The sequence below is a fragment of the Pholcus phalangioides genome, unplaced genomic scaffold (assembly GCF_987345545.1).
Source record: "Pholcus phalangioides strain wild (caught in Gottingen) unplaced genomic scaffold, Ppha-v1.0 ptg000004l_1, whole genome shotgun sequence".
In the NCBI taxonomy this organism is placed as follows: Eukaryota; Metazoa; Arthropoda; class Arachnida; order Araneae; family Pholcidae; genus Pholcus; species Pholcus phalangioides.
Genome location: NW_028301597.1, coordinates 44525050 through 44553036, shown reverse-complemented (window position 1 = coordinate 44553036; position 27987 = coordinate 44525050). Strand labels below are relative to the sequence as shown.

The window sequence follows — 27987 nt, the reverse complement described above, 5'->3', positions numbered from 1 at the left end:
TTTATTGTAACACTTCAGATTCTATTTAAGGTTTTTTCTTCTGCATATATATAAGGGAATGGGATTAATTCCCCCTTTCCATCCTCCCTAAAACCTTGTCCCTCTTGCACTCTGTCTGTTGTAAGGATGACTCTCAAGAGGAATTTTGTGATTTTCTTCTCTCTGAGCAATGTTTTATTAATGGAATTAGTGAATGGCTGTCCTGTGTGAGGAACAAGTATCTGTTTGAGAATATTCTGAATTGTTAATTCTGGTTTTTCGGTATGGTAGCATAACTATGATTCAACGCATTCATTCAATCCAATTTACTTACTTTACATGATTTTTAAAAATTATGAAATTGTGCATTTTTAGTCTTTACGTGTAAGGAAAGAATTTCATCCTATGAGCTTTTTTAGTTGGAAATAATTTTCTTCATTTGAATATATAAAGGGGCACTGTTGAATCCAAAAATTAGACTTTCTCTTTGCTTAACAAATATATTTGAATTAATAATTTCTTCTTTGTTTTCATTCATTACTATAGGATTCAGTATTAACAATAACTGAAAATGAAAATTTCCCCCCTTATACCTTACATTTCAGAAACATTATTATTATTTGATAATATTTTCTGTAGACACAGTAACAAGTACACATTATTTGTATATACACACAAGTATTTTAACAAAGTTGTTTTTACTTATTGCTTTTTCCTTCAGTTGCTCCAGCATTTGATATTGATGATAGTAACTTGGAACAAAATGTATCTTCTCAATTGAACCATCCGGTAACTTTGGACTGTCCTGTGTATGCAACACCTCCTCCAGAAGTGAAGTGGTTGAAAAATGGAAATGAGATAATTCCCAATGTAGATAGAAATATTTTTATTCATAGTGGAAACACAAAATTAACAATACTCAGTGTGAGGAACTCAGACCAAGGAATATATTCTTGTCTTGCACACAATGAAGCTGGTGAAAGCATTATGAGTTTTCATCTCTCTGCCCTTGGTATGTAAAAATATTCAGTTTTATTATTTAGCATTACTGATGTAACTGCTTAAGTGTTCTACATTAATTTTTTTTCTACCTCGTCAGTCAAGCCTTCTGTTGACCATCGGAAAACAAAACCTACGTACAATGTCAAAGAAGGAGAGTCAGCTGTTATCAGATGTCCGGTGAAAGGAAGTCCCAAACCAGTTATTACTTGGTTGAAGGGAAACAATGTTCTGCTTCCTGAAACAAATAGTCATATCACTTTTTCTGAAGATTTACAAAGTTTGTCCTTGCAGCTTACAACTTTGAAGGATTCTGGGAAATACACCTGCATAGCTACAAATGAGTTGGGCTCTGCTGAATCAGAATTTAAAGTGAATGTTCAAGGTATGTTGTCATAAAAAAAAATTGAAAAAAATCTAATACTGTAATTGCTTTATTCTTGAAATTTTCAAATTGATTATTTAATGGAAAAATAACAATACAAAAGTTTAAAATTTTTATTCTGTGAGTATAAACAATGGTTTTGATACTACTAAAAAATTTATTTCTATCAGTTCCTCCAAAGTTGGAAGATGATGAGAATGCTAACATCAACTCTAATGATGTTTCACTGAGCAAGAAAACAAGCTATTCTTCAGTTCTGCATAAGCCAACTACACTGAGCTGTCCTGTTACTGGGGTGCCACCACCATCTGTCAAGTGGTTTAAAAATGGTCTACCATTGAATCCATATACTGATCCAGATTTATCCATATCAGCTGACGGGAAACACTTGAAAATATTCCGTACCAAAGAGTCCCATGCAGCAAAATACAAATGCAGGGCTGTAAATATTGCTGGAAAGACAGAAAAAGAATTTGTGCTAAGTGTACAAGGTAAGTTAAAAAAGAACAAAAAAAAAAACAAAAAAGTGAGTCATTTATACTAAATTGTTCTAAAACTAAATAACTGAAGAGATGATTTACAGTTTTAATGAGAATCTCTTGCTTCTAAATATGGATATTATGCTCAACCTATCTAAGCAGTTGAACTTACCTGAAATTTTTTAGTATCCTGACCAACAGATTATCAGCATATGATGCTTTTTGGAATATAATGACTAATTTAATTTATCATTGGCCAGGAAGTGTCCCTATTATCAAAAATATGGAACCTCGCCAGGATATGTTTTCAGCTGCCATGAAAATACATTGTTAATGCTATTATTTTCATATCTCATCAGGATTTTTTTCATTATCTAATTATCATGAAATTTTGTTTAAAGAAATTTTTTATTCTAAGAAGAATACATTTTTATTTTTTGAGCCGTCTTGTGTTGTCTCACTGATTCATACTTACTTGAATTCTTGTTTTTTTCTCTAATTTACATCATAGTTCCTCCTAGAATCGTATTGTCAAACAACATAAGAGGTGATACTGAGATAGAAGCTGATCTCCAGGAATCTATTCGAGCATCCGAGAATGACAGTATTGTTTTAGAATGTCTAGTCCATGCATCGCCAGAGCCTATAATCCTTTGGTTGAAAGAAGGGCATCTTGTGACCTCTGTTCCTGATGATGGCTTTCATATCCTCTATAAAGGGCAGCAGTTGAAGATCACTGATGTACAAAAACAGCATTCTGGTCATTATACATGTGTGGCTTCAAATATTGCTGGCACTATTGAGAAAGATTTTTATGTTGAAGTTCAAGGTATATATATATATATATATAAAACCTAGAACCATAAAGGAGCAAAACTGAGCACTATCTTAGTAGTTATCCTGGTGTAAGTAAAAAAGACTATGTTGTGACCTGCAAACAGTAGCTATCTTCCCATATCTGGCCATCAGATAAAAAGAATGTGGACCTCTGCCCTGTACATATTGGTTATTTAATTATTATTTCAATAACAGACAAATTTATATAGATTAGCTACTTTAAGCATGACCTTGATGTGCTGCATATCTCACAATACTTAGTATTATGACACATAATGGGGATTGAAATAGCATAACTTTTCAATTGTTCATGGTGACTTAAAATTTAGATAAATAATAAAGGGTTTGTTATATTTTCTTCATTGTCATTTGCAATGAATGTCTGGTCATACTCACAATCAGTGCTTTTATTTATTTTTTATGCATAAAAAGGTACCCATACTAACCATGAAGATATTGTAATAGCAACTTTGACACTTTCAACTAGAAAACAAGTGCTAGTACTGTGGAAAAAAAAACCTCCCTTTCTTAACCAAGTTTCCCAAGGTTGGAATCACGCCCCTTCTGCAATCATTCAATTTACACTTGTTAAAAATCATGACTATCAGGTTGTCTGAGAAAATATATTGTACCACTAAGATATTTTTGATTGTATATATTTTAATGCAAATATACATTTATGGTAACGTTTTTTTTTGTAGTTCCCCCCATTCTGAATGGTGACCCAGAAGAAATTCTTCAAGTTCCTCTTCATAGACCAGTGACTATGGAATGTGACATTGATTCCCCAACTCCTGTCACATACATATGGATGAAAAGTGGTGGTATAATAGAGTTTTCGAATGAAACATCTACCAAAGCACTTGATGGTGGTCGATCTGTCCAATTAATCAAAGCTGATTTTACTGATGAAGGTCGTTACACATGTATTGCAGCGAATGATGCAGGTGCAGCCCAAAAATATTTTGATATCCAAGTTGAAGGTAAGCTTTCTAGAAAATTTTTAGCTTTCTCTTACTAGATTCTTATTTATTTAATGTTTTATGAATGATTTCAAGTCCAGGTAAAACTTTTTTTTTAGTCATGACTTGCAATACATATGTTGTATTTATGAATAGAATAACTAGTTTATATTTTATTCATATACATTTCATCAACTATTTCACTCCATAAAAACTTGTTAAATTATGTCTCACTAATTGAACTTTTATGATAGTTTCTCTCATGCATCCTGGTGTTTTTGTTTCTCTAGCACCTCCATCCATATATAACACCAGTTTAGATCTAGAAGTCATGGAAAATGATACTGTCACTTTGACATGTTTCACTTTTGGAAATCCTCAGCCTAGTGTTATTTGGTTAAAAAACTATGAATATATTAAAGGAGGAATCGTAAGTATTTTTTTTTTAATGTCTTTAACCCTTAAAGCGGCAATCCCGAGATATCTCGTCAAACTTGATCTGCTTTATTTTGGTCACCCCAAAATACCTTGGGTTCTTAACACGCTTTTATTTCCAATGTAGCAATTATAAAACGCGGATCAGGAAAATTTTAAAAACTGCTTAAAGGGTTAAAAAGCTGACCAAAAAAATTTCCCATTTTTTAATACAGTTTCATTCAGAGTACTACATTCTATCTTTTACTTCATGAAATACGATATTGTTCAATTAGAGTCTGACTTAGACTGTCATTTTAGCTAAATAATCATGATAGAATCTCTTAATAATGATAAAAATCTAGAAGAGAAATTTTTTTAACTATCAATTTATGAAATAAAAATGTAACTAACATTTAATTTACATTTTCTTTTTTAATTGTTTTTATTGTGATATAACTATGTAGTTTCATGCTATTTATTCCCCCATGTTATTGAATATTTTAGCATGGTATAACAACACAATACATGTTATTTATATGTAATAATGTGAAGAACTTGTGTTTTAGTTCCTTCAAATAATGAAATCAGAAATGTGAGTAGAGTGTTATGAATCTAAAATATCTTTGAAATTACCACCATTTATCTTCCCTATACACCACCAAATAATTTTTTTTGGCATTGTAAAAGATGTGATGAATGAAATACTTCGATTTTCAACAAATGCATGTAATAATAATTTGTAATATTTCTCCTAGTCAGTGTACTTGAAAGAAAATAATCAAGTATTGCAAATAACTGATGTAAAATCCAACCACACTGGAAAATACAGATGTGTTGCTTCAAACAAGCTTGGTTCTGAGGAAAGAAGTTTTGATTTGTATGTGAAAGGTAACTTATACCTATTACTATTGATTTAATTGACTTACATTTTGTATAGTACAGTGAAACCTGTACGAAACAAAGCATCAACAGACTCAAATAACATTCCGTTTTAGACAGATTTCTGTTTTATAAAAGTGCAAATAGAAGCTCTAATAATTGAACAGACTATATTTTGATTCCATTTAAGACAGGACTTCATCTCATACAGTGTCTGTCTTGGACAGGTTTCACTATATTTGCAATTTAATAGAATTATGCTTTGATATCTCACTGAGATGAGAAGTGCGGTGTGTTTGGTCTTCAAAGTTAAATAGAATTGTTTTACAGTTAACTGTTTCATTTTTTGCTACAGGATTAACTAAGTAAATTAAGTTTGTATGATTAGATTTGTTTTGCTACTCATTCATAATGATAAAGCTTTTTTTTTTTTTATTTTAGTTCCTCCTCGCATTATTGAATATTCAGATCCAATTGTGTCTGTTGTTGTACATCGTCCTATTGAATTAGTGTGCCACATTGAAGCAAAGCCACCTGCTACTGTAAAATGGTTTAGAAACAGTGAAGTTATTGAGATTTCTCCTTTCATTCACATTTTGGAAGACAGTCAAGTTCTTCAGATTTCGAGAATCCAACCATCTGATGCAGGAAATTATTCATGTGAAGTTTCCAATTCTGTTGGCACTGCTAGACACAACTTTGCTGTTGAAGTGTTAGGTAAAAAAATATTCTGTATATTGCAGTTTGTGGTTTTTTTTTGTTTTTTTTTTGCATCTTTTAAGTTTTTTGTCCTGCTGAAATAATCGATATGTTTTTGAAATTATAAAAATAAATCTGTATTTCTGTTGAAGTTTTTATCTAGAATTATATTGTTAATAAAATAAGAGGCTTTTAAGGAGGTGAGATATCTCTCAATGCTGCTTAAAGGGTCAATGAACAATGGATCATTACTTTTTCTTTCTGCCATTTCAACTTGATGCTCATACAAGATCTTATAATGCACGTCAGTGATTCCCAACATGGGAATCACATGGGGTTCCGGGGGGAGGGGGTAGAAGCTACGGGTATAACAAGATTCTATGGGTTAGATTGCGTTGGGGCGATGGGAGAAAAAAAATTCTGAAGAAGGGGGTGATGGGACAAAAAAAGGTTGGGAAACTATGATGCACATGATATTCTTTGAAAAACAAAATCTGACGTGAATAAAAGGTACATTTTCAGAACAACAAGTATTAGAGGTGAAAAGGGAAATGAATTTAGTTATTAAAACTGATTGGGTAGAAACATCTTGATAGTCCATCCATTCTGAAAAATATTTTCACACTTTGTGTTATGATTGGGAAAATATTTTTTTAGTACAAAAAAAAAAGATTACATATCCTTAAGGAAAGATATTTATTATACCCAGTGTATTAAAAGTTTTGTATGAAATCATTAAAAAGATTTTTAATTTTATTCTACAGAAATTAATGAAATGTTATAAGTTAATAAAGATAAAGAAAAGTTAATAAGATGTTATATGCTATTACATAAAATCATTTAATAAAATATTTTTTATATTCAGTGCCTCCCCAGTTTGATGCTTGGGACAAAGGGACATCTGTGCATAATGTTATTAAAGAGGCTGTTACAGATCTGAAATGTTATGTAACTGGTAACCCAGTGCCATTGATTACTTGGATCAAGGATGGAAAAGTAAATTATTTTTTAAGTCCCTTTTTTCAGCCTAATTATTATATAGAAATACCCATGAAATGATAATCTATGTGAACTTGGAATCCAGTCATAAAAAATAATTTTTTAAAGATTTATAGATGAACTTATAAAGTAGCAAAATTCACATTTTTTCTACAAAAACATTATAAATGACCCCCCCCCCCTCCTTTTCCATTTCTTAAGATTTCATTATTGATAAATGAAATTTTCACACAACAGAGTATACTGTGATATTTTTTTCTAAATAAAATTTGTGCTTGTAGATTTATATGCTGCAATGTGGAGTTAGGTATTTACCATTTTCAATTCAATATGTGGAAGATATGTCAGTAGAGCTAGATTAATTCAAATTTTGGATCACTTTCATAACGGATCATGAACAGTTTCTGTTAATCAAGTTTTGGACATGGTCAAGAAATTCTGTAGTGACGCTGATCAGAACGGTTGAATGATGTAGCAGCTAAAATCAATTATTATAATTAGAAATTGGGAAAGAGTTTTGTAACTGACAAAATTTTAAAAATTGATAATTATTATCCTATGTTGATGATTAAGTTGTGATTTGTAGTCATTTTATAGATACAAGGTGGATTAATTTGATAATTCAAATTTTGGCTATATAGATGGCAGCACACACCATTATGATATGAAATGAGCATAACTCTAACAACATAAATACATTAGGGTCATGCATGTGCACACACACATGCTCCTGCATATACCAATTTGTTAGAAATTACCTAAAGGAATGTTTACAACGTATGTGTATGGTAGATTTATTTTGTTGAAAATTATTTATATTTAACAATTTTCAAACTGATACATTTCAATCAGAACAGTTCTGAGTAAAAAGGACCACTTCTGCAGTTATTTCTATTGCTAATGTAAATTGTAAAAAATTTCAAATAATAAAGAAAAAGTGTGAGGGTTTTTTTTTTAATTGATTGTTATTTTAATTTGTTTATATGTGTTACATAATCTTAGGTCTTGACTGGTAGTTTAAGCTCAAGATTTCAGTTACTAGAAAACCGACAAATTTTGCATATTGATAGTGCGGAAATTGATGACAGTGGAAAATATGCTTGCAAAGTATCAAACAGTCTTGCAACAATTGAAAAAACATTTGATGTTTTTGTTCAAGGTAAGAATACCTTCACCAATGCATTTAATGTTTTTGTTTTCATAGAAATTTTCTTTCTTTGTTTGCAAGAAAAAAAATTATATTGAATAATTGTAGCTTTCATGTATTTTTTTTTTCAGTGCCTCCAAAAATATCAGCTGATATTAATGGGGAATTGGTGGCAAAACTGAACCTACCATTGATTATACCTTGTAAAACAGATGGTACTCCTAAACCTACAATCTCTTGGATGAAAAACGGGCAACTGATTCCTCCTTTTTCAGAAACAAATTTACATATCCTGAGCAATGATTCTTCATTACTAATTCGATTTGCTAGTATTGAAGATGCTGGGCGATATACATGTGTAGCCTCAAGCTCTGCTGGGCAGGATGAAAGGCACTTTGATGTTAGTGTTTACAGTAAGTTACACTATACTAACATTAAAAACGTAAAGACTTCTTGGATGCAAATTGCTTGTTTTTTGTGCTTTATTCAATTCAATCAAGAATAGTCCACAAATGTAAATTAGAGAAGCCTAGTAGTTTATTTGTCAAAAATTTTCTGAACTAATGTGTTGATTTGATTGAAGCAATAACTAAAGGCAGAAAATAAAATATGGTTCAAGTAAAGAAAAAAAATGGCTGATCTAAAATTTAAATATATGGTATTTTCTATTACAACAATAATTGAAGTGAAATTTAGGGAGGGGTACCTCATTCCAGGTTTCAAATTTTTTGATATGAATAAGGAAAATATGAAAAAAATTATATTGAACTTGGAGACTGCAGTTCTTCTGTCTAGTTTAAATTTATAACTTTTTATATATTTGTTTCTTATTAATGCAATTCATAGAGAGTGTAAAATTTCAATTGTTTTTTTGTATAAATTTCTCTGGGGGGTTTATTGTGAATCTTGTACAAGGTGCTTTCTTATTTGAAAAGCCTTATTTCTAGAGTCCTGGTTTTTTTCTTTCCCATGTGGGAAGCATCCCCCCCCCCCCCCCCAAATAAGAAGTTTTCTACTTGATATCTTTATATTGTAAGGTCATGTTGATAAATAAGTGGGATCCCTCGTATTAATAATGTGGTTTTTTTAATCACTCACTATTTTTTATTTCTCTTAATTTTTGGCAAATTTTATTCAGAGTAGTAGAAGCAATTAATTACTATTATTGGTCAAGTGGACATCGCAGGGAACCAGGTTCAAACCTCACTGACAGTAGTGGTCAACTGAAGTTGAAAACCAACTTCAGTTGCAAATGCAATCCGATCTCCCATATAAAAAGTGTCTCCACAACAAGCAATCAGGACTACAATACTTAAAAATACACGTATGACACTGCAAGAAAAACTCAACTCTCTGAGTTCTTTGCTTCCGAATTCGGAAGACAAAGGCAGCACTACTTGAGCACATAATAAACATTCCTAAGAAACAAGGTTCACAACACATACAACTCATTCATTTGAAATTTCATTGAGGAATGTGGACGAGGTGTGTGTGTGGTTTAATAGTGGTAGTAGAAGTGATTGGTTTTTGAATATGATCAGGACTAACTTCTGTATTTCTCACGCTAGTTGAAAATTATTTCTGATTTTTGTTGCATTGATTAATATTAAAATTCTTCACCCTTACTGAAAAAATGAATTTATTTTATATATTCTATGAACTTATTAATGACAAAATTTTGTTTTATATTTGTGTCTTTATTATATTTTTGAAAGTGATTGTTTTATTTTGGTTACTAGCTCCTCCTTTCATAGACCATTCTAATTATTCTCCATATATGATGGCTATAAGCAACCAATCTCTTGATCTAAAGTGCATTGCATATGGATATCCTACACCTAATCTGGTTTGGAGTAAAGATGGAAGCCAATTAGGTCTTGGTGGGGGTCATTTGAATTATCAAATCCTAGAAGGTAAGATTTGATTCTGTTGTATTTTAAATGTTCCTGATTATGCACACGTAACTGTCAAAGGTGTGGTGTGTGCAATTTTGGGTAATTTTTAGTTACTGCAAATGTAAAAATTTGTCAATTTTCATCTACATCTTTATATGCGATAATAGAGTTGACCTTTTTCACCAATTTCTTTATTATTAAGGTTGTTTATGATTTTTATAGGAGGAAAACAGTTGCGAATATTCTCAATGGGAAGAATGGAAGTTGCTGAATATGCATGTACAGCTTACAACCAAGCTGGTTCTGATGAGATTGTATATGTTGTTGATATTTTAGGTAAAAATTATTTGATGGGCATTTTTCCCCAATCAGATTGAAATCAATTGTGATAGACTAGCTAAATTTAATGATTGTTTAATTATGAATCTTGAAAAAAACAACTAATATTTATTTTTATGGTCAACTAGCAGCTGTGTGGTTAGTTCACTGGTATTCAGTGTAAAGTAGTGTTGGTTTTTAAATATATATTTTTTTTCCATTGGTGTTTTTATTTTTAACAATCTAAGTTCACTCTGAACTGCAGAATATGATGTAATTAATCTAATAGAATGCAAAGGAAAAGAAGTTCATGGTCTGAAAATATGAGTCAAAGAAACTTTAAACTAATTTTGATTTTTTTTTTTGCAAAAGAAAAGTGTGTGTGGGAAGTGTATTGTAAATTTTTTAGTAGTTGATCACAGTTACTGATTTTCAGTCTCAATATACTATTTGTTAAATATGCAAAATTTAAAGTATATATTGCTATAGATACATGAATTGATATTGATCTTGTATATTTATAGAGCCACCAGCATTGAGTTCAACACTTCCAGATAGAGAGCTTAGACGCAAAGAAGGAGAAAACATTATCATCTCATGTCCTGTGTTGGAATCAGAAACTCAGTCAACAATTTCTTGGTTGAAGGATGAAGCAGTCATCACATCAGCTACAATTCTGCCTCACATATCACTTTCTGATGACCATAAACACCTGAAGATCATGAGAGCACAATCTACTGATTCTGGAACATATCACTGTGTTGTTAGTAACCCAGCTGGCGAGGCAAGGCATGAGACTGACCTTGTTATAATAGGTATACAAACTCAGATTTTCATTAATTTAAAAACAAATTAAATGTGAAGAAAAAGAGTTGTTAATAATCTCCAGATTCTGAGAATAGATCATGCCATTTGATCCATTACTGCCTATCAACTGACCAGTTTGGCTACTAACGTATGTGAAGGTGTAAATTTGAACCATTATTAAATTTGAACAACTATTTTCCAGTCCAATTGCTGATCTTTTGGATAGGCATAAATTTCAAAACTGAAATAAAAGAATGAAAAAACAGAACCTTTTAATTTGTTATACTCATGTGCATTATTTCTGTGCCAATGAATACATTGCTATCTAGTCATGACTTTCAACATATTGAGGCTGACATTTCAGATTGTTTCTCAGATTCGAAAGAAACTATCACTCAAATGATGTTACAGATCTAGTATAATCTCACTTTGATTTCTGTAATTTATAAAGAATATTTTATATTGATAGAGCTAAACTTTCAAATTGATGATTATTCATAGAACTTTCAGTAACATGTTCCTGAAAATTATTCTTTTTCATAATTATTACATGAAAAAAATTAAAACAAAAAAAAAGTTGTGTTTTAATTTTTCCGAAGCCAAGTTTCACATTTTGTGAAACTTGGTGCTGAAAGAGAAAAGAAAATACGAATCCTGTTTTAATGGATACTACAAAAGCAAAAATCTTGTAACAAAAACTTTTCTAACCCCTTAAACATGTTTACATAGGAACAATGCATTGCGAATTCCAATGTTAGGAAATGAAAAATCTGGTATAACAAATTCAAAATACAAGTTTCTGAGAATCAACCAAAAAAAGTACAGAATTTTCTAAAGATTATCCCCTAAAAATTGGTTTCAGATAATTAACTTACTCAACTGTTGCAGAACAAGAGTTCTTCTATGGCTGGGGGGGGGGGGGGGGGGGGTGCAAGAAGAAATTTCACCAATCCGGTGCATGAAAGAAGAAATAAAATCTTTGGTAAGCATTATATATATATATATATATATATATATACACTTTCAATATTTTTGAAAAATTGGGCCAAGATGGAACTTCAAATTCAAAAAGTATTTATAGGATCCCATAGAAAAAAAGATTAGACTTTAAAATTTTCCAGATGGGGATGTAGCTGTCTTTACAGAACATTCGTTCACGTCATTTTCCAAAAACATACATGGTTTCAAAACATTCATTTCTGAAATGTGCTAGTTACTAGCCCACTCATATGAAAAAAGACTGGAATTTTGCATGTGCTTTCCCGTGCGAAATCTTTGAGCTTTTAATCATTGCATGCATTTCAGTATGTGTATATTTTGAGGAATTTTTAGTTTCCTCAGCTACCACAAGACTTGTAAAAAAATACAGGTTATCTGCTTCAATTATGTCAAGTAAGTAAAACCTATACTAAAAAAAAAAAAATTCAATGCTAAGTTGGTTTGAGTTATTTTTAAAATTCAACTTAATATTTATTAGTGAGAACAGAGTAAATAATTTTTTCTTTAGAATCAAATTCCGCTACAATGAAACTTTTTTGATGAATGTTAAAATTCCTAAAATTTGAAATTCCTTTATAATAAAATTTTGTTATAATGAAGTGATTTCTTTAGACCCTCAGAGTTCATTATAACAGGATTCAACTGTATTAACAGAACTTTACCTGAAAATTTTGTTAACATTTATTTTAAATCAGTTTTTAATTACTAAAATAATTTTGTTTTCTTTGAAGTCCCTCCTAGAATTTCCCATCCAGTTGAGAAAGAAGTTAAGACATTCATCAAACAGTATCAGTCTCTCACTTTGGAATGTAATGCAGTCGGGTTTCCTCAACCACAAATTGAGTGGAAGAAAGACAATGAAACCATACCTGAAGGAGGAAAAATAGTAGGTTATTCATATGTTTGTGTTAATGATTTCATTACATTACATTTTGTGTAAGGCATCCATATTCAGTACCAATGATATATACATACCATTATTTTCTTCAAAGAATTCATTTGTTAAATTGAATATTTATTCATTTTAACTGAATTGTGCCAATTTTATCAATTTAACCACATTTATATATTTTTTCCTTTATCTGTAGAACTTTTCTGCAAACAATGTGTTGCGAATTTCAAATATAACTTCAAGTGAAAATGGGTCATATACATGCCTTGCAATGAATGAAGGTGGAAGTGATGAAAGAACATATCATGTTGATGTGAATGGTAATGCTCTTGGTATTTCTCATTATTTTAACCTCATTATTCACTCTTTGTGTTCACTCTGACCAAGTTTCCCACTTGGATTGATTACCAAATCTTCAATATTGGTTGCTCAATGAACGAAAAAACTATATGTCTGCCTAAGTCAAACGTCTTGGCAAGAATGAAGCGAAGCATCTGTGTGTAAGTCTTTTGCAACAATCTTATTGGCTGCTTGTAAAATGGAGGTAAACATTGGTCTATTCAAATTTTCTTTAAATTCCTGTATTCCCTTATTCGTTTGTATTTGCCTTATTCATTGACGATTTTTGAGTATTATTAGGCAAAGTCAACTACTCTTCCGTATAATTCTATTATTTCACTTGTGAAAAATATTTTAAAAAAATCAAAGAAATTTTAAATTTTAGTTGTTTTTTAAAAATTTCTTTGAAATTCTTGTTTTTTTAAAATTTTAGTTTAGATTTTTGTTGCTAATGAAAGTTTTAATAAGTTTAAACTTTCTTTTTTATAGTTGCACCAGTAATCACACCTCCAGCTAAAGGTCTGTTTATAACTGCTGTCCAATACGGTGATGTAAGACTCACCTGCAATGCAGGAGGAATACCTGCTCCCCAAGTTTTGTGGTATAAAGATTCTCAGATGATAGTCTCAAACCAAAAGCATTCACTTACTGAAGATACTTCTGTTTTAAAAATCTCCAAGGTTACTTTGTTGGATGCTGGAAAATACTCTTGCATGGCTGTCAATGATGCAGGCATAAGTGAAATAGAGTATTTGGTTAAAATTCATGGTGAGAGTCTTTAGTGTTTGAAAAAAAAATCATTAATTTATCTCTAAGATAATAGAAAGGTTAGAATTTACAAAATATGGAAATTTAATCTTTGATACATGGTGAAACCTCACTACAACAATACTTAATGATTTCATTATCGCAGCACTGTCATTTATGATACTCGATATGACAGTAAATCCTTTATTTCAGTTAGCCTCGCTACACTTCCATCTTGCATAAGGGACTTAGTGTCCCTTATGCAAGATGGAAGTGTAGCGAGGTGTATGGTGATTGATTTCATAAACAAGGCCATTAAGAAAGAATCATCAGATTTCAAAATGATTCTGCACTTGAAATCGACCATTAACAAAAATTGTTCATAAAATGTAGACACATTCTCTCCCTTACATTCACATATTACTTACCATTCTATTCTGTGTTTTTAATTTTTAAGAAATATACAATTTTGAAATTGGGTGATTCTCTCTAAGTTATACTGTACATGCACCAACTTGATATCATCCGCCGCATGCCAAAAGCATGAAAGTACAAATTTTCCTTTTTTTTTTAGCTGTTTGAATAACTTTTTTTGCTATCTAAGTTGTGCCTCGAATGTGGATGTGTATCCCTATTGAAACACGTGTTACAAAACATTTTAGGAAAATAACTTCTATAGAGTAACATGGTTAGAGTAAACATTCGAACGTCATTTCCCACATTTTTTTTTGCAAGGACATTGTGCATTCGTGATTCTGGCTTGACAGCTAATATATTGATTATTGTATGAGTAGTATTTTATAAAATTACATTGTATTATGCATGGCTAATTAGCTCAGCTGAATAATGCATTCTTTAGTTTTGACATATTCTTAAATAAAAATGAATTTCTTATGTGGAAGTTTTTGTTTTAGAGAATCTCTCGGGATGCCCCTATAGTTCATTGACATGACCTCCCCCCCTCCCCCCCGAGGTGGTCACGACTCAGGGTTTGCGTACCACTGGCCTAGAGTATGTGGTACGGTTTTGGACACTGTATCTTCAGAAGTATATTAATTTGGTTGAAGAAGTGCAACTAAAGCACTGGCGAGTATGCAAGACTTGATGTATGAAGAGAGAATTGACTCATTGAATGTTTTCTTTGGAACAACATATGTGTCAATGAGATTGAGAATGGACATCAGTTTCAATTTGCTAGGGATAATTCTAGGTTATTGTGTCTCAGAGAGTTTTTCCCCAACAGGGTTGCAAATGCAAGCAATAGCTTACCTTCTGATGTCATGAATTCCCCCCACAATAGACACCTTCAAAAGGAAATATAAGGTGTGTGGGCGTAATTGAGAAGCTACCATATTTGTGAAGAATGACAACCATATTTCTATAGGCAGATATTTTAGTTGTTTAGTTACTTTTTCTGACATTTTTGGGTGGCTGTATTTAAACTACCATAATTTTATGGGCTTTTTTCTAATACTATTTATTTTCATTTCTCCTTTTACTGTTTTCCAGCCACCTTGTTTGGCAATTTGTCTGTTGTGATTTCTAATTTTGCATTTGTATTTACCCATGTCTCTCTTAAAATTAGAATAACATAGTCTATATTCATATGCTAAAAAACATTTTTGACCTTATTCCAAGGGGTTTATTCTTATCAAAGTTGGGGCCTTCACATGCAATAACATGTTTTTCTCTTCCACATACCATGGGAGCCAACATGAAAATACTGTGTCGCTGGATGGGTTGGACTAGCTCAGTGATTCACAACATGGGGCCATTTGATTTTTAGGAGGGAGACAATTTGAGTTTTTTTATAAAAGCTTGAAACCTTCTGAACTCCCTTCATTTTTTTATATCAGTCCAAATTTTTAATTTTCGAACGATTTCTTAATATGACTGATTTCTTTTATTTTTCTCTTTCAGTGAAAGGGGTATGATTAAGGGTTCCTAATGTTTTGTGTTCCACAGAAAATTTGTACCACTAAGATAAAATTCACGGATCCCTTTACCAATAAAATGAAGACCACGAACTCCTTTAAAAATAATATTCAGTGTATAGCAATATAAAAACAATGATTTAATTCATCACAAACCTTCTGAAGCCTCTCTGAAGACCCCTGATTAATAACAACTGCTTTTGACTAAGTAAAAGTAGACAGAAAAGGGAAGGGAGCAAAGTCCTCTAGTTTTAAAATTTAAGGAGGCAAAGTGAAAAATAATGGTTCTCACATTTGAAGAAAAAAACAAAATTTGTTATGGAACTATGAAGTTTTTCACTGGGAAAGGGGGTGTACCCTGATTAAAGCACGGGGGATATCAGGATTTCAGATATGCTTTGGTGGGCATGACCTATAAAAGGTTGGGAACCACTGGACTAGTGCATGGCTGAATAAAGAGAGTCTACTCCATTCCAAAATCAGTATAATGTTGTCTGGAGCAATAATAAAAATTAACTATATTTTATCATTATTGCTGTCTTGTGAAAATTTTGATTTGCATTATATTTTTCAGTTCCTCCTGTAATTGAAAACATTGGAGTGCAAGAACCTAGTAATGTTGTATTCAATCATTCCGTTCGACTCTATTGTGAGGTACAAGGTCTTCCCTCTCCAAGCATCTCTTGGCTCAAAAATGATGAGCCAATAGAACACACATCTGTCTCTTACATTCTTTCTGGTGGTGGGCAATATCTTGACATAGAACACGTTAAGCAAACAGATTCAGGAACTTATACATGTATGGCCACTAATGAGGTGGGTGCAGCAGAAGCAGATGTTGTTCTTGCAGTTGCAGGTACGTGAATGTTTTAAAAAGCTAAACCATTATTGGTCATTTGCAATTAATCTTTCTGCTGAGTAATCAGGATGTATCATTTAAATTTTGGAAGTACTTTTCTTGTGCAAGTAGGATGAAGAGAAATAAAAGTTGTAAATAATTTTTGGTAAAGATTTAACACTAGAGTTCAGTCATTTTGACTGTTTTCTATCTTCTCACTCCATTTCCATAAGGAACCGGATTGTTTAGAATGCTGAAATTTTATGATTTGCCTTAAAAATACGGAAACATAGAGCTGCTTGACTGTCGTTTTTTTTTAAAATGGGCAAAGATATTTTTAGTTTAACCTAGACGGACTATGGCTGGCAATGTTATAGACACTGCATGCACAGCAAATATTTTGTCAAATCGTGTCATCAAATTTCTTTTCTAGTATAAATGTTCTAGCTTTTGCTAATTGAAAGATCTTACTTAATTGACCTTGCTAATTGATTTACCTTACTGACTGACTAATGATGAGATAAAAATTCTAGTTTGGCTAAAATATAGTAATGCGAATCACTGAACTGAAAAACTAAAGTAGAATATCTTATATTACCTTGGTGAAGTTGACAATAAAAAATCGAAAAGAAATTTCATGTGAATTTTACAAGGACCCCCTTTATATGACACCTGTTTAATGCATTTACACATAAGGACGTTAAATGTTGTGTTATCAGAGTACAAAAAAGGAAAATATTCTCCTACTAAATTCAATGCATCGATGCAAAAAAAGCCTATGTACTCTTAAAGTGAGAAAAAGATTCCTGAAACCATTGAGTTTTGCAATAAAACATAGTATGATGTTATAATGTTAATCAGATGACTCAAAAGCACTTTGCGTGAGTATCATTCATTTATCAGTACATGATTTCTACAACGTTTGACTTAGCATTGATAAATCCTTTGTCGATTTGTAGAAAAAAAAAATAAAAGGTTATTTTTTCCTGTTAAATATTAACTAAAAAGCATAATCTTATTTGTTCAGAAATAATAATTTTATTGACTAAAACAAAGAGTGTTGTTGTATCTGGAGAAAAGACATGTAGGATTTCACTATGCAATAACAAAACAAGTAATACATTTGGAATGGGTAAGAAATATGCGAGCATCAAAGTTTTTTCTAATGTAACAAAGGTATTGAAAAATATAGAGTGTGTGAAGTGCGGATGCAACTGCAGTTATGATGTGCAGAATATTGATATTTTTTATCAGCTATGCTAAGAATCTTTTGGGAATTTAATATAAAATTTAATTATATAAGATTTTATTTTAAAAAATAATATTTTTCATATTTTATGACGCCTGCACTCATACATACATTTAATGATAATAAAAATTTTGAAAATTGGTAGTATGTAATGAAAATCAACCTCTTGTCATTTTGACCAGTATCAGTCTTTCTAGGTAGAATGAAACATCGGTCCATCTAATATTAATGAAACTGAAATTTAATTCATGTTAAATTTGGTTTGAAGAAAATTTCAATATATTAATCTGTAATTATGATCCCATTATTCATTTTTTGATGGTAATTTCTTTTCAGCCACCTGGTTGGTTTTTATCTTTTTGGGATTTGGCTTTTGCATTTGCATAATAATTATCTTAAGAATATGCAATGATTTATTACATATTAAGTAATGAGTTATTAGTGTATTTTGAGGGAGAAAACATCTAATTTTATGAATGAAATAATGTGAATCATCCCCCCCCCCCCATTTGAATTTACAGTAAAACCTCTCTTTTGCGCACACCAGTGGGACAAAAACATTTGTCAGTAAAAGAGAGGTGACCGTTAATCAGGGGTTTGAAATGTGTACTTTTATTATACAAGAGGAAATTATTATCGGCCCTTAAAAGAAGGGTAACTGCATCTGAGGGTTGTCTATTAAAAGGGGTGTTTTTTTACTGTATTTTCCATTTAAAATTTGTTTGTGGAATCCTGTGATTTTTTTTAAAATATGGTTCTTTTTGAACTAGCTTGATTAATTCAAGTTACCAAATTCATTCATTATGTAGATTTCTAATTATTTTCCTCTTCCATTTCTAGTTCCTCCTGAAATGGGCTTTGGTAATACATCCTATAGCTATCAAGCCATTCTTGGTAATCCTGTAAGAATGGTTTGTCCAGCTCGTGGCAATCCACCTCCCACCATGACATGGCTGAAGAATGGATTTCCACTGACTGAAAATTCTAACATTCATCTTTTAGATCACAATACTGTCTTATGGCTAGGATCTGTGTCCGAATCAGATGCTAATGATGAATATACTTGTATAGCAACAAATACTGCTGGCAGTTCTGAACATAGCTTCAATTTGACTATTTTGGGTGAGTTTTTATGCACATATTTATTTATTTGTTTAGTGATTCACAATAGCAAGCTGTATTTGACCAGCATTACGCTACTAATGAATACATTTTGTTCTCATATTACGTGCTATTATGTAAATGACTTTATTTTTTGGAAAGTCTTGACCAAAAACTTTTTTTTCATTATAAATTCAAAATAAAATTATACTACGGTATGCCTTTCAGAATATATACAGTTTATATCCCTTGCCCTCTTAAGCTTTGAATCTATGCTAGTTTTTTTTAATCATTTCAAATTATTGTGTGTTGATAATTTTTTGATAATTATTTCCCCCACTATTCATGTCCATGATTCCAATTTATTTCAGATAAATAGCTAATGTGTACTTTAGAACCCTATCAAAAAAACTGGTTGTAAACTGAAATGTTATATTTTATGACGAATTAGTAAATTTAGAATTATTGATTTATTCTCATTATCATTATAGTTCCTCCTTCGTTTGAAGATTATGATGACATGGAGCGTTTGTCTGTCATTGTTGGTTATCCTCTGCTTATGAAATGCTCAGCAAAAGGGTTTCCGGACCCGGATCTAATTTGGATGAAAGATTACATCCCGATGAGAAATGGAAATTCCATAACACTGTCTGAAAATTCACTATATATTGCATCTACAAATACTCACCATAGTGGAATGTACACTTGTGAGGCAAGCAACTTGGCTGGGATTGCTACCAAGGATTTTGAAGTTATAGTAATGGGTATACTAGATATATATATATATATATATTTTTTTTTTTTCTGTCTGCAGACAATAAAAAAAATTAGTTTACAATAGCTATTATAGTTTTCATTTTCATCCACTCATTGTTAAAGTGTCTTCACTATTGCGAACAGTCTTCGAAACAAATGTAAATAAAGATAATTATTATTAGAACTCATTCTGAAAAAATCACATGAGAGCAAACTATTTTGTTTAGTCAATAAGTATAATATAGTATTGTATTGTTTTTTTTTAACTTGATGAATTAGTGCCACCTGAAGTGAAAGATAATGCTGAGTCTCCACAGTTTTTAACTTCACTTTTGGGACAGCCAGTCAAGATAAGCTGCAATGCATCTGGAATACCTGAACCATCTATAAGCTGGACAAAAAATGGTCACCCTATAGTTACAGATTTTAAATCAAACCTGCAGGTTCTTGACAAAGGAAAACACCTTCTCATTCGTCAAGCTACTCATAGTGATTCAGCTGGATATAGATGTGTTGCATCAAATTTTGCTGGAAATGCATCCAGAAGCTACCATCTCACCGTTTTAGGTAAAGTTGTTTTAACACAAAATTTTATATTCACATATTATATTAGTATTCTCCTCAGAGCCAGAGAAATGTAATTGAAAAAAATTTATTTTATAGTACTAAGTCAAAAAATATTTTATTTAAATGATTTATTTCCCATTTGGTCAGTGGGAGTTCGTAGTGTGGTTCAGATTAAGGAAAGCCAATCTTTTGCACAAAAAATTCTTCTGATTCTATAAATCAATGACAGTGTTCAAAGACTGAGAAAATCCATGAATTCTCTCTCATGAATTCATAGAAGCAATTAAAAAAAATTAACTGTTTTCAATCTACTTAAATTTTTTTAGGATAGTTCAAAAATTTCTTTAGAGCAACACACTGAATGATTCTATATAGGTACCTGTATGCTGGAGGTAAACAGCATCATGTGCCAAAAAATAGAGTGGCTTAAGATTTTTTTAGTATATCTTCCTATGGGCATATCTGGATATATAGGTATTTATATAGTCATGCAAATAAAATGTACCAAATGGTTGTATTTGCAAAATTAAGAAATGTTGAAACATGAGAGCCCAGACACAAGCTTTGATAACAGGGTATGTGAAGAAAACATGATTTTTTTTAAAATAAAAAAATTTGATTTTTTTATTAAAATTAACTGACTGTTTATTAATTCTAACAAATCATGTTAATAATTAAGAATGCATATTTTCATATCACCTAACAGCATTTTTTTTTCAAATTAATGAATAAACTACAAGCAAAAAATACAAACACCAAAACACCATCTGTGTTTATGTAACATGAAAGGTTGTTGAACCCAAATTAACTTCATGGATTAACATTTTTCTTGTAGAAAGTGTTTTTTATTCATGAGGCCTTCCCCCCCCCCCCTCAATGAGGCCTTCCCCCCCCCCCTCAATTAAAGTGAATGAGTGGAGGCAACTCAGTATCACACATATGATGCAGACATCTCGATTCCCCTCTATGTACAACCAAAGGACCATTCAGCTTCAATTAAATAAAACAAATTCTATATTGACAAGATTGTTTCTTGCACAATTATTAGACCGACTTGCATGATGTTGCTTAATAGTTAATATAATTTTTATTTTTTCACAGATTCAGTGAGTTTTGGTAGAAAAATAAGTAGTAAACTCAAAATTGTAATACAAAAAGTAAAGCCAAAAGCCCAGCAATTAGGGTATAGAATTCAAGGCTTTATACAAAAAATAATTCCTCTGTTTTTTAATCGGGGGAACCCTAGTGCCACACATCCATTGAAAATACTTAGTGCAGTTTAGCTAAGTTCAACTCCCTATATTTTTCTGCAATTTTTTCCATGTTCAAAATCTAGAAATAGAACATCTTTCTTTCTGCACTGTATCTAGGAATTAGTATGTATCTAAGAAGTTCAAGTCCATATTTAAGATTCCCAAAGAACTATATTTCTTTTAACCTTCTTTTCACCACATATCAGTAACATGCATACCATACTTAGTTACTTTTACTTCCATATTATTGAAAATATAAAAACAAAACACAAAATTTAAATTTTGTGATTTAAATCAATGATTTTGAAAAAAAATCAAGTGATTTAAATCATGATTCAAATCAAGCTAATTTAAATCAGCATACCCGGTTTGAGAATTTTCAAATTTCATATTGAGAATAAAAGTTTTTGTGTGTGTGTTTGGTATGAATTTTTTTTTTCCTAAAGGGAAAAAAGAATTTTTTTTAGTTTAAGTAGAATTTCTCTTTCAATTGACGATTCGATCAAAAACCCAATGTTTTTTTAATTTGATGTATTTTTAAATAGTTTTCTCCAAAAAATAACTTAAATATTTTTAATTTAAATTTTTTTTTAAATTTAAGAATACATTTGTAATTTCTTTACTTCTGTTCCATCATGCCTTTGATTTTTAATTGTTTGCTGCTTGTTTTGGGTCATATTCTATTTTCCAGAAAAACCATCAATAAAGAGTGGTCCATCTTTTCAGAAAGCTGTTATAGATTCACAGACAATTTTTGAATGTGAGGCTGATGGACACCCAAGGCCAATCATTTCCTGGCTGAAGGATGATAATCCAGTTTCACCCTCATCTAATTTTCAATTTTTAGATGAAAAGGCAGCTCTTATTATTAAAGTCATCAAACTGCAGGATGCTGGAAATTATACTTGTATTGCTACAAATGAAGCCGGCTCTGTGAGCAGAAGCATCCTTCTAAACATAGTTGGTAAAGTAACATTTGAATTTTTCCTCAAATCTTAAATTATATTGATTGATAGCTGTAAAAAAAATATGATGTACAACTAATTGCCATTTTCAGTCATTAAAATCTCAATCGTTTAATGACTCAATTTTAAAGCTTCGACATTTGTATAAATGTGCCTGTATTCTATTAACTGTCATTTACAAAGAATTGTCCTTTAGAAAAAAAAGTCATATTCTATATCAAGGTGGCCAGCAGCTGGCCCATAAGGTAATTTTGTGAGGTCCACGACAAGATGAAAAACCTATTATATTTTTTATGTCAGTTTCAATTGACGAAATAGTGGTTAATGTGAGAAAAAATATTTTTTTGATTTCTCAAAAACAATTTGTATTTTCAACACAAAACCTTTTTAAGCACACAGGTTACATGATTGATTTCAAAAACCTACTGTAGCCGTTATGCAAGTAACAGGAGCAGATTATCTTGCACAACCATCAGGGGTCAGTGATCTTGAAGAGCAAAATTACCATAAAAAATTTCCTTTTAAGTGCTAAAAAACCACTACCAGAAAAATCTCAGGAAAAGATTAAGTTCACCATGTTTGAAAAATCGGGGCAAAAGATACACAAACACCACATTTCTATTGCAAAGTGCGCATCTGGCCATTATGTTGGTTCTCAAACAGAGAGAAGTTGGCTACCTCCTGTTCTATATCATTGCCTAAAGCAGAGGTTTTCAGACATTGCAAGCCACATTGAAACTTATCACAAAGTTCGTGGGCCACCAACTCATAATGAGGTGTTTAGAATTGTAAGTTTAAATAGAGATTTACAATGGCTTAATGTAATGTATAGCCATATCTTAACAGATGAGCTAAAGGGGGCCACCAAGTTAAACAAGGAGCCTAAAATAATTGAAGACTTCATTTGTTCTGAAATTATTTCTTTTATTATTAATTTGAAGGGCTCAAGCCAAGTCAATAAACATTAAAAATGAGATAAAGGGATTGTTTTATTCCATGGTCAGTATAAGTGGCAGCTATCTCCTGTTGCAATATAAAGATAGCAATTTGAATTTTTTTGGCAACTGGAAGCTTTAACAATGAAGAGGCACGTGCAATACAAAAGCCATTTTCAGTAAATTGACTTAGCCTTGACTCTGAGCCTTCCAATTGTGATTAGTTTTGAAATTGCATTTAAATTACATTAAATAATTTTGATAATTCTGGAATTATTCCCTGAAATATATCTCAAAATTAATTTTTTCATATCTTGAAAATTTCAATAATTTTGCAATTATTTTTTTAACAATTATGGAATTATTTCTATCATGAAAATAGAAATTATTTCTTTTATTCATTCTCAAGTTATTTCTTTCACTAATTCTGAAACTAATTGTTTCAAAAATTATTTCAGTTTTAAAATTTCTAATAGTTTTAAAATTATTTCAGTTATTTTGGAATTATTTGTACATTAATTAAAAATTTTTATAGATTGTAAAATAATTCTGAAATTATCTTTTATTAATCCCTAAACTATTTCTTTTAAAAATTCTGAATTTTTTTTCATGTAAGCATTTCTGTAAATTCTGTAACTAAGTAGGTTTTTTGGATACTGACATTTCTGCCCTAAAATATATGAAATTGGGTGGAAGACCCCCAAAATATTTTTTGGGCTTCTGGGTCCCCCCAAACTTGTTCAGTGGCCGGCAGGCTTTATCAAATTATTTTTTGATTAAATTGTCTTTCAATCTTTTTAGTTATTTGTTCATGTTTGATGGGCCATGATAGAAAGCTCAGAAAGCCACATGATAAAGACACCAACCTTAAGTAATGAACTCAATATGACTCAAAGTTGTCTTAAAATATGAAGTAAAACAAAACTGTTTGTAGAATTTTATCACTACTTAATATGGCATACAAAAATATTGAACAAGCTTCATAAGCTTTGAGTACTTAACATTACAGAAGGTGAATATGAAGGTTTATCTTTGCTCTTCCCTCTCAAAATTTTCCTTCAGTGTGTTTTATTTTTAGGAGAAGTATTTGCCATTGAACAAATATAATTTTTTTTCCATACTATCATTCTAGCTCCTCCATTAATTGATAATATGGAAATGGACTTGAAAGTCTTGTCAGGAAGATCAGTTTTTCTTCCTTGCAGTACTACAGGCCATCCAACGCCATCTACAATTTGGGTTAAGGATTCTATTTTGCTATATAGCAATTCGAGTGAGTGACTGAAAATTTTTCATGGAACATCATGCTTTTCATTTCTTAAGAATATTTTTTTATTGTAATCATATACTTCAATTTTGTTAGGAAATATTTCCCACAAGCTTGTACTTTGTGATACTTTATACTCATTATTCAGTGAAACTCTTATATAATGATATTCAAGGGACTATACAGAAATTTATTATAAAGTATTTATCATTATAGATGGAATTCATTGAAACTTTGAAAAATATATCAGAACCAGAGAGTAATATCATTATAGAGTGTATCGTTATACAGGATTTTCACTGTAATTTCTTCATTATAAATTTTCTTACAAAGGACCCCCCCCCCCATCAATCCATTGAAAACTGATGTTATATTGAATGGTGGTTATTTTGAAAGGAAAAATATAAAGTATGATCACTATATCAAACGGAAAAAGATATAGGATATTCATTGTGTGGAAACATTTAGGACATATCCTATCGTTGTTATAATGGAATGGTTGCTATAGCTTGGGATCGTTATAGCAAATGTCGTCTGCACTAATATCCTCAGTTATGTAGTTATTTTATGACTTCTGTTTCAAAATGTGAATGAATGTCTGAAGATTTTGTTTTGCACACAAATGAATTTATTTAACTTTTGTTTTTTGTTACTTGATTTGTTTGAATATTTTTTATTATGAAGCATACTTAGCTATTTAAATTGCTTAGAATTTCACTAACTCAGAAGAAATAAAGTTTTTGTACGGTTTGTGATGAAAAATGAATCAGAGGTGACTCCTGAAGAGGATGAGAAGGCACTCACTGTCCTAGTAAATTTTTTCATTTATTTAATTTTTCAACTGGATTTGATATCAATTTTATTACATAAAATAAATTTGATAAAATTGGAAAATTTCAGAAAGCGCTAATTAAAAAAAGCATCCTGTGAAACACGAGTCATATGGTTACCCCATATATGGAATGGCAGGTGGGTCAAGCACCAAATGAGAGATCCTTGATTTAGTTGAAATGGGATAAAAGAGAAATGGGTTGGTCAGTCACACATATTATTGTACTCCTTCTGGGCGCTCAGGAAAAAATGCCTTTGGATATTGATGCTGCCATCCATCTTTTAAATTAGAATATAATATTATTAGTGACTGAAAATCAAGAAGAGTGAAAATTTTCACAATTTGCGATAATCGATTGTGAATAGTAACTGCCGAACCCAAACAATGATTTCCAACATTGAAAAATATTTGTTTGGTTCACTGTGCACAAGTTATTTATGTAAAGGTTGCGTTGATCGAACGTTATTAGTTTTATTGATGTACAGATGATGTAAAAAATAATTTCACTAAGAGAAATAGTAGATTACCCATTCATAATGAAATGTAAGATGATTTCCCTCCAGAATTTTCTGTAAAAAGTTGCTTAGAAATGAATCCATTCATGAATTGTTTAGATCATTGATCATTTTTGTCGCACTGTGGTCATTTTCGGCACATGAGGGTTAATTAGACCGGGACCTACAATTTATTGCCGATTCCGAATGGCAGCTTGTTTTTTTATACTAATTGAGAGGTTGGTGTGCTAACCCCTCAATGGGGGACTCCCTGCGGTTATGTCACCGTTTTTTTGTTGTACCTGTGTGTCAGGAAAGTTTTCTGACAAGGACGAACTGGGTATCAAACTCGCGACACCTCTAAACATCCTTTGATACTTTAGGCGAGTATCTTATCGACCTGGGCTTCCACCCCCGTGAATTGTTCAGTTCCCTAAGCTTTTTCAATAATGCGTTTGTTTTATTCAATTACATTACTTGAAGTTCATGGAGTGCTACTTCTACTTTTTCTTTGTAGAATTTGATATCATGCAAAATGGATCATTACATATTCACATAAGCTCTATAGACCTTGCTGGAACATATACATGTATCGCTGAGAATGAAGTTGGCATTCAAGAGGCAACTAGAAAACTCCACGTTTTAAGTAAACATCAATTTATAATTGCACTATTGAGTAAAAAAAATGTTTTAATTAGTGAAATTTTCAAATTTTAATAAATCAATTGAAACCAAATATTACTATAGCAGTTCTTAAAATGTTATAAGGGGCCGTTCAAGTATTACGTAAGCAAATTTTTAGCCATTTTTGACCTTGAACCGCTGTGGTGGTCGAGTGGTCATAGTGACGGACTCGCATCGCGAGGATCCGGGTTCGAACCCCACCGGTGCCACAGTGGTGGTCGGCTGAAGTTGGTTTCCTGTGGTTCCCAACTTCAAGGCGTGAATGCGAGACGATCTCCCCATTAAAAAGTCTCGCCACAGAGAGCAACAGGCTTACAACGTTACAAATATTCAATCATTGCACTTCACTCACAATTTGAAGTATAGATGGCAGTACTGAAATATCAAGCACAACACTAGCTACACACTCAGACTGTTAGGTGCACTCACTTTGTTCCAGACTCTGCCACGAAGCTGGGCTGGAAGAGATCTCGGCAACGGGATAAGTCCGTTTGCAGAGCCCCTGGTGTTCATTCATTCAGCCATTTTTGACCCCCCCCCCCCCTGTCAGCAAAGTTTTGTCATCAGCTCTGCCCCTCTGAACCCTAACTCATATTTTCATAAGGGGTGGTTGATGACGTAAGCATTATCCAAACCCCCTCCCCCCCTTGTCATCAAAAGTCAGCAAATCCGAAATCCCCCCCCCATCGATGATGACGTAATACTTGAACGGCCCCTAATTTCTGATACAAAATTTATTCTTTTTTTTTTACGTTTTCATTTATAGTACAGTAGACGTCTGGTTGCAGTGTAGGATGTATTTAAACCATCAAAAGTTAGTGACTGAGCCTTTATTTTCACTCTTTAGGTCCACCATCAATATTGGATACATTTTTGGATGAGTACACTCCTATTCAGGGTGAACACGCACTCTTGCAGTGTGAAGCAAATGGTATACCACCTCCTAACATCACCTGGGAGAAGAACGGATATCCTGTGTCTGAATTGGATCTTCGCTATAAGGTTTTGGTATCAGGTGAATTTCAAATATCAGTAGTGCAGCCTTCAGACATGGGTGTATATACATGTGTAGCAGAAAATGAAGCTGGGTTGATTACAAAAACTGCTAAGCTGATAGTATGGAGTGAGTACAATGAGTTCATAAAATATTCATTAAGTGAAATATTGTTATACTGCATTTTACATGTATATGCTCACAACTACATAAATTCATATTTATTTCAAGATGAAGTTTACTTTTAATTATGCAGTGGGATGCAAACCATAGTGCCATTTATGAATTATGTTTGATCTGAATTATCTTTGAATATGTCTCAAGATTTTGTTAAATGCC

The 27987-nt window shown here is 31.7% G+C and overlaps 1 protein-coding gene across 1 annotated transcript in view; it reads left to right on the top strand.

Annotated features, from left to right (window-relative positions):
• Positions 1 to 27987, top strand: part of LOC149087656 (hemicentin-1-like) — a 132086-nt gene that overhangs the window by 70971 nt on the left and 33128 nt on the right. The window contains exons 29-53 of the mRNA XM_089231566.1: positions 701 to 991; positions 1079 to 1363; positions 1534 to 1854; positions 2354 to 2671; positions 3381 to 3662; positions 3932 to 4071; positions 4814 to 4946; positions 5379 to 5654; positions 6502 to 6632; positions 7638 to 7794; positions 7914 to 8195; positions 9522 to 9695; positions 9900 to 10013; positions 10520 to 10810; positions 12533 to 12687; positions 12890 to 13013; positions 13522 to 13800; positions 16288 to 16569; positions 18641 to 18922; positions 19393 to 19665; positions 19937 to 20224; positions 22169 to 22441; positions 24510 to 24650; positions 26488 to 26616; positions 27502 to 27777. Of these exons, the coding sequence (XP_089087692.1) occupies positions 701 to 991; positions 1079 to 1363; positions 1534 to 1854; positions 2354 to 2671; positions 3381 to 3662; positions 3932 to 4071; positions 4814 to 4946; positions 5379 to 5654; positions 6502 to 6632; positions 7638 to 7794; positions 7914 to 8195; positions 9522 to 9695; positions 9900 to 10013; positions 10520 to 10810; positions 12533 to 12687; positions 12890 to 13013; positions 13522 to 13800; positions 16288 to 16569; positions 18641 to 18922; positions 19393 to 19665; positions 19937 to 20224; positions 22169 to 22441; positions 24510 to 24650; positions 26488 to 26616; positions 27502 to 27777 (5697 nt within the window). The remainder of the gene's footprint in view (positions 1 to 700; positions 992 to 1078; positions 1364 to 1533; positions 1855 to 2353; positions 2672 to 3380; positions 3663 to 3931; positions 4072 to 4813; positions 4947 to 5378; positions 5655 to 6501; positions 6633 to 7637; positions 7795 to 7913; positions 8196 to 9521; positions 9696 to 9899; positions 10014 to 10519; positions 10811 to 12532; positions 12688 to 12889; positions 13014 to 13521; positions 13801 to 16287; positions 16570 to 18640; positions 18923 to 19392; positions 19666 to 19936; positions 20225 to 22168; positions 22442 to 24509; positions 24651 to 26487; positions 26617 to 27501; positions 27778 to 27987) is intronic.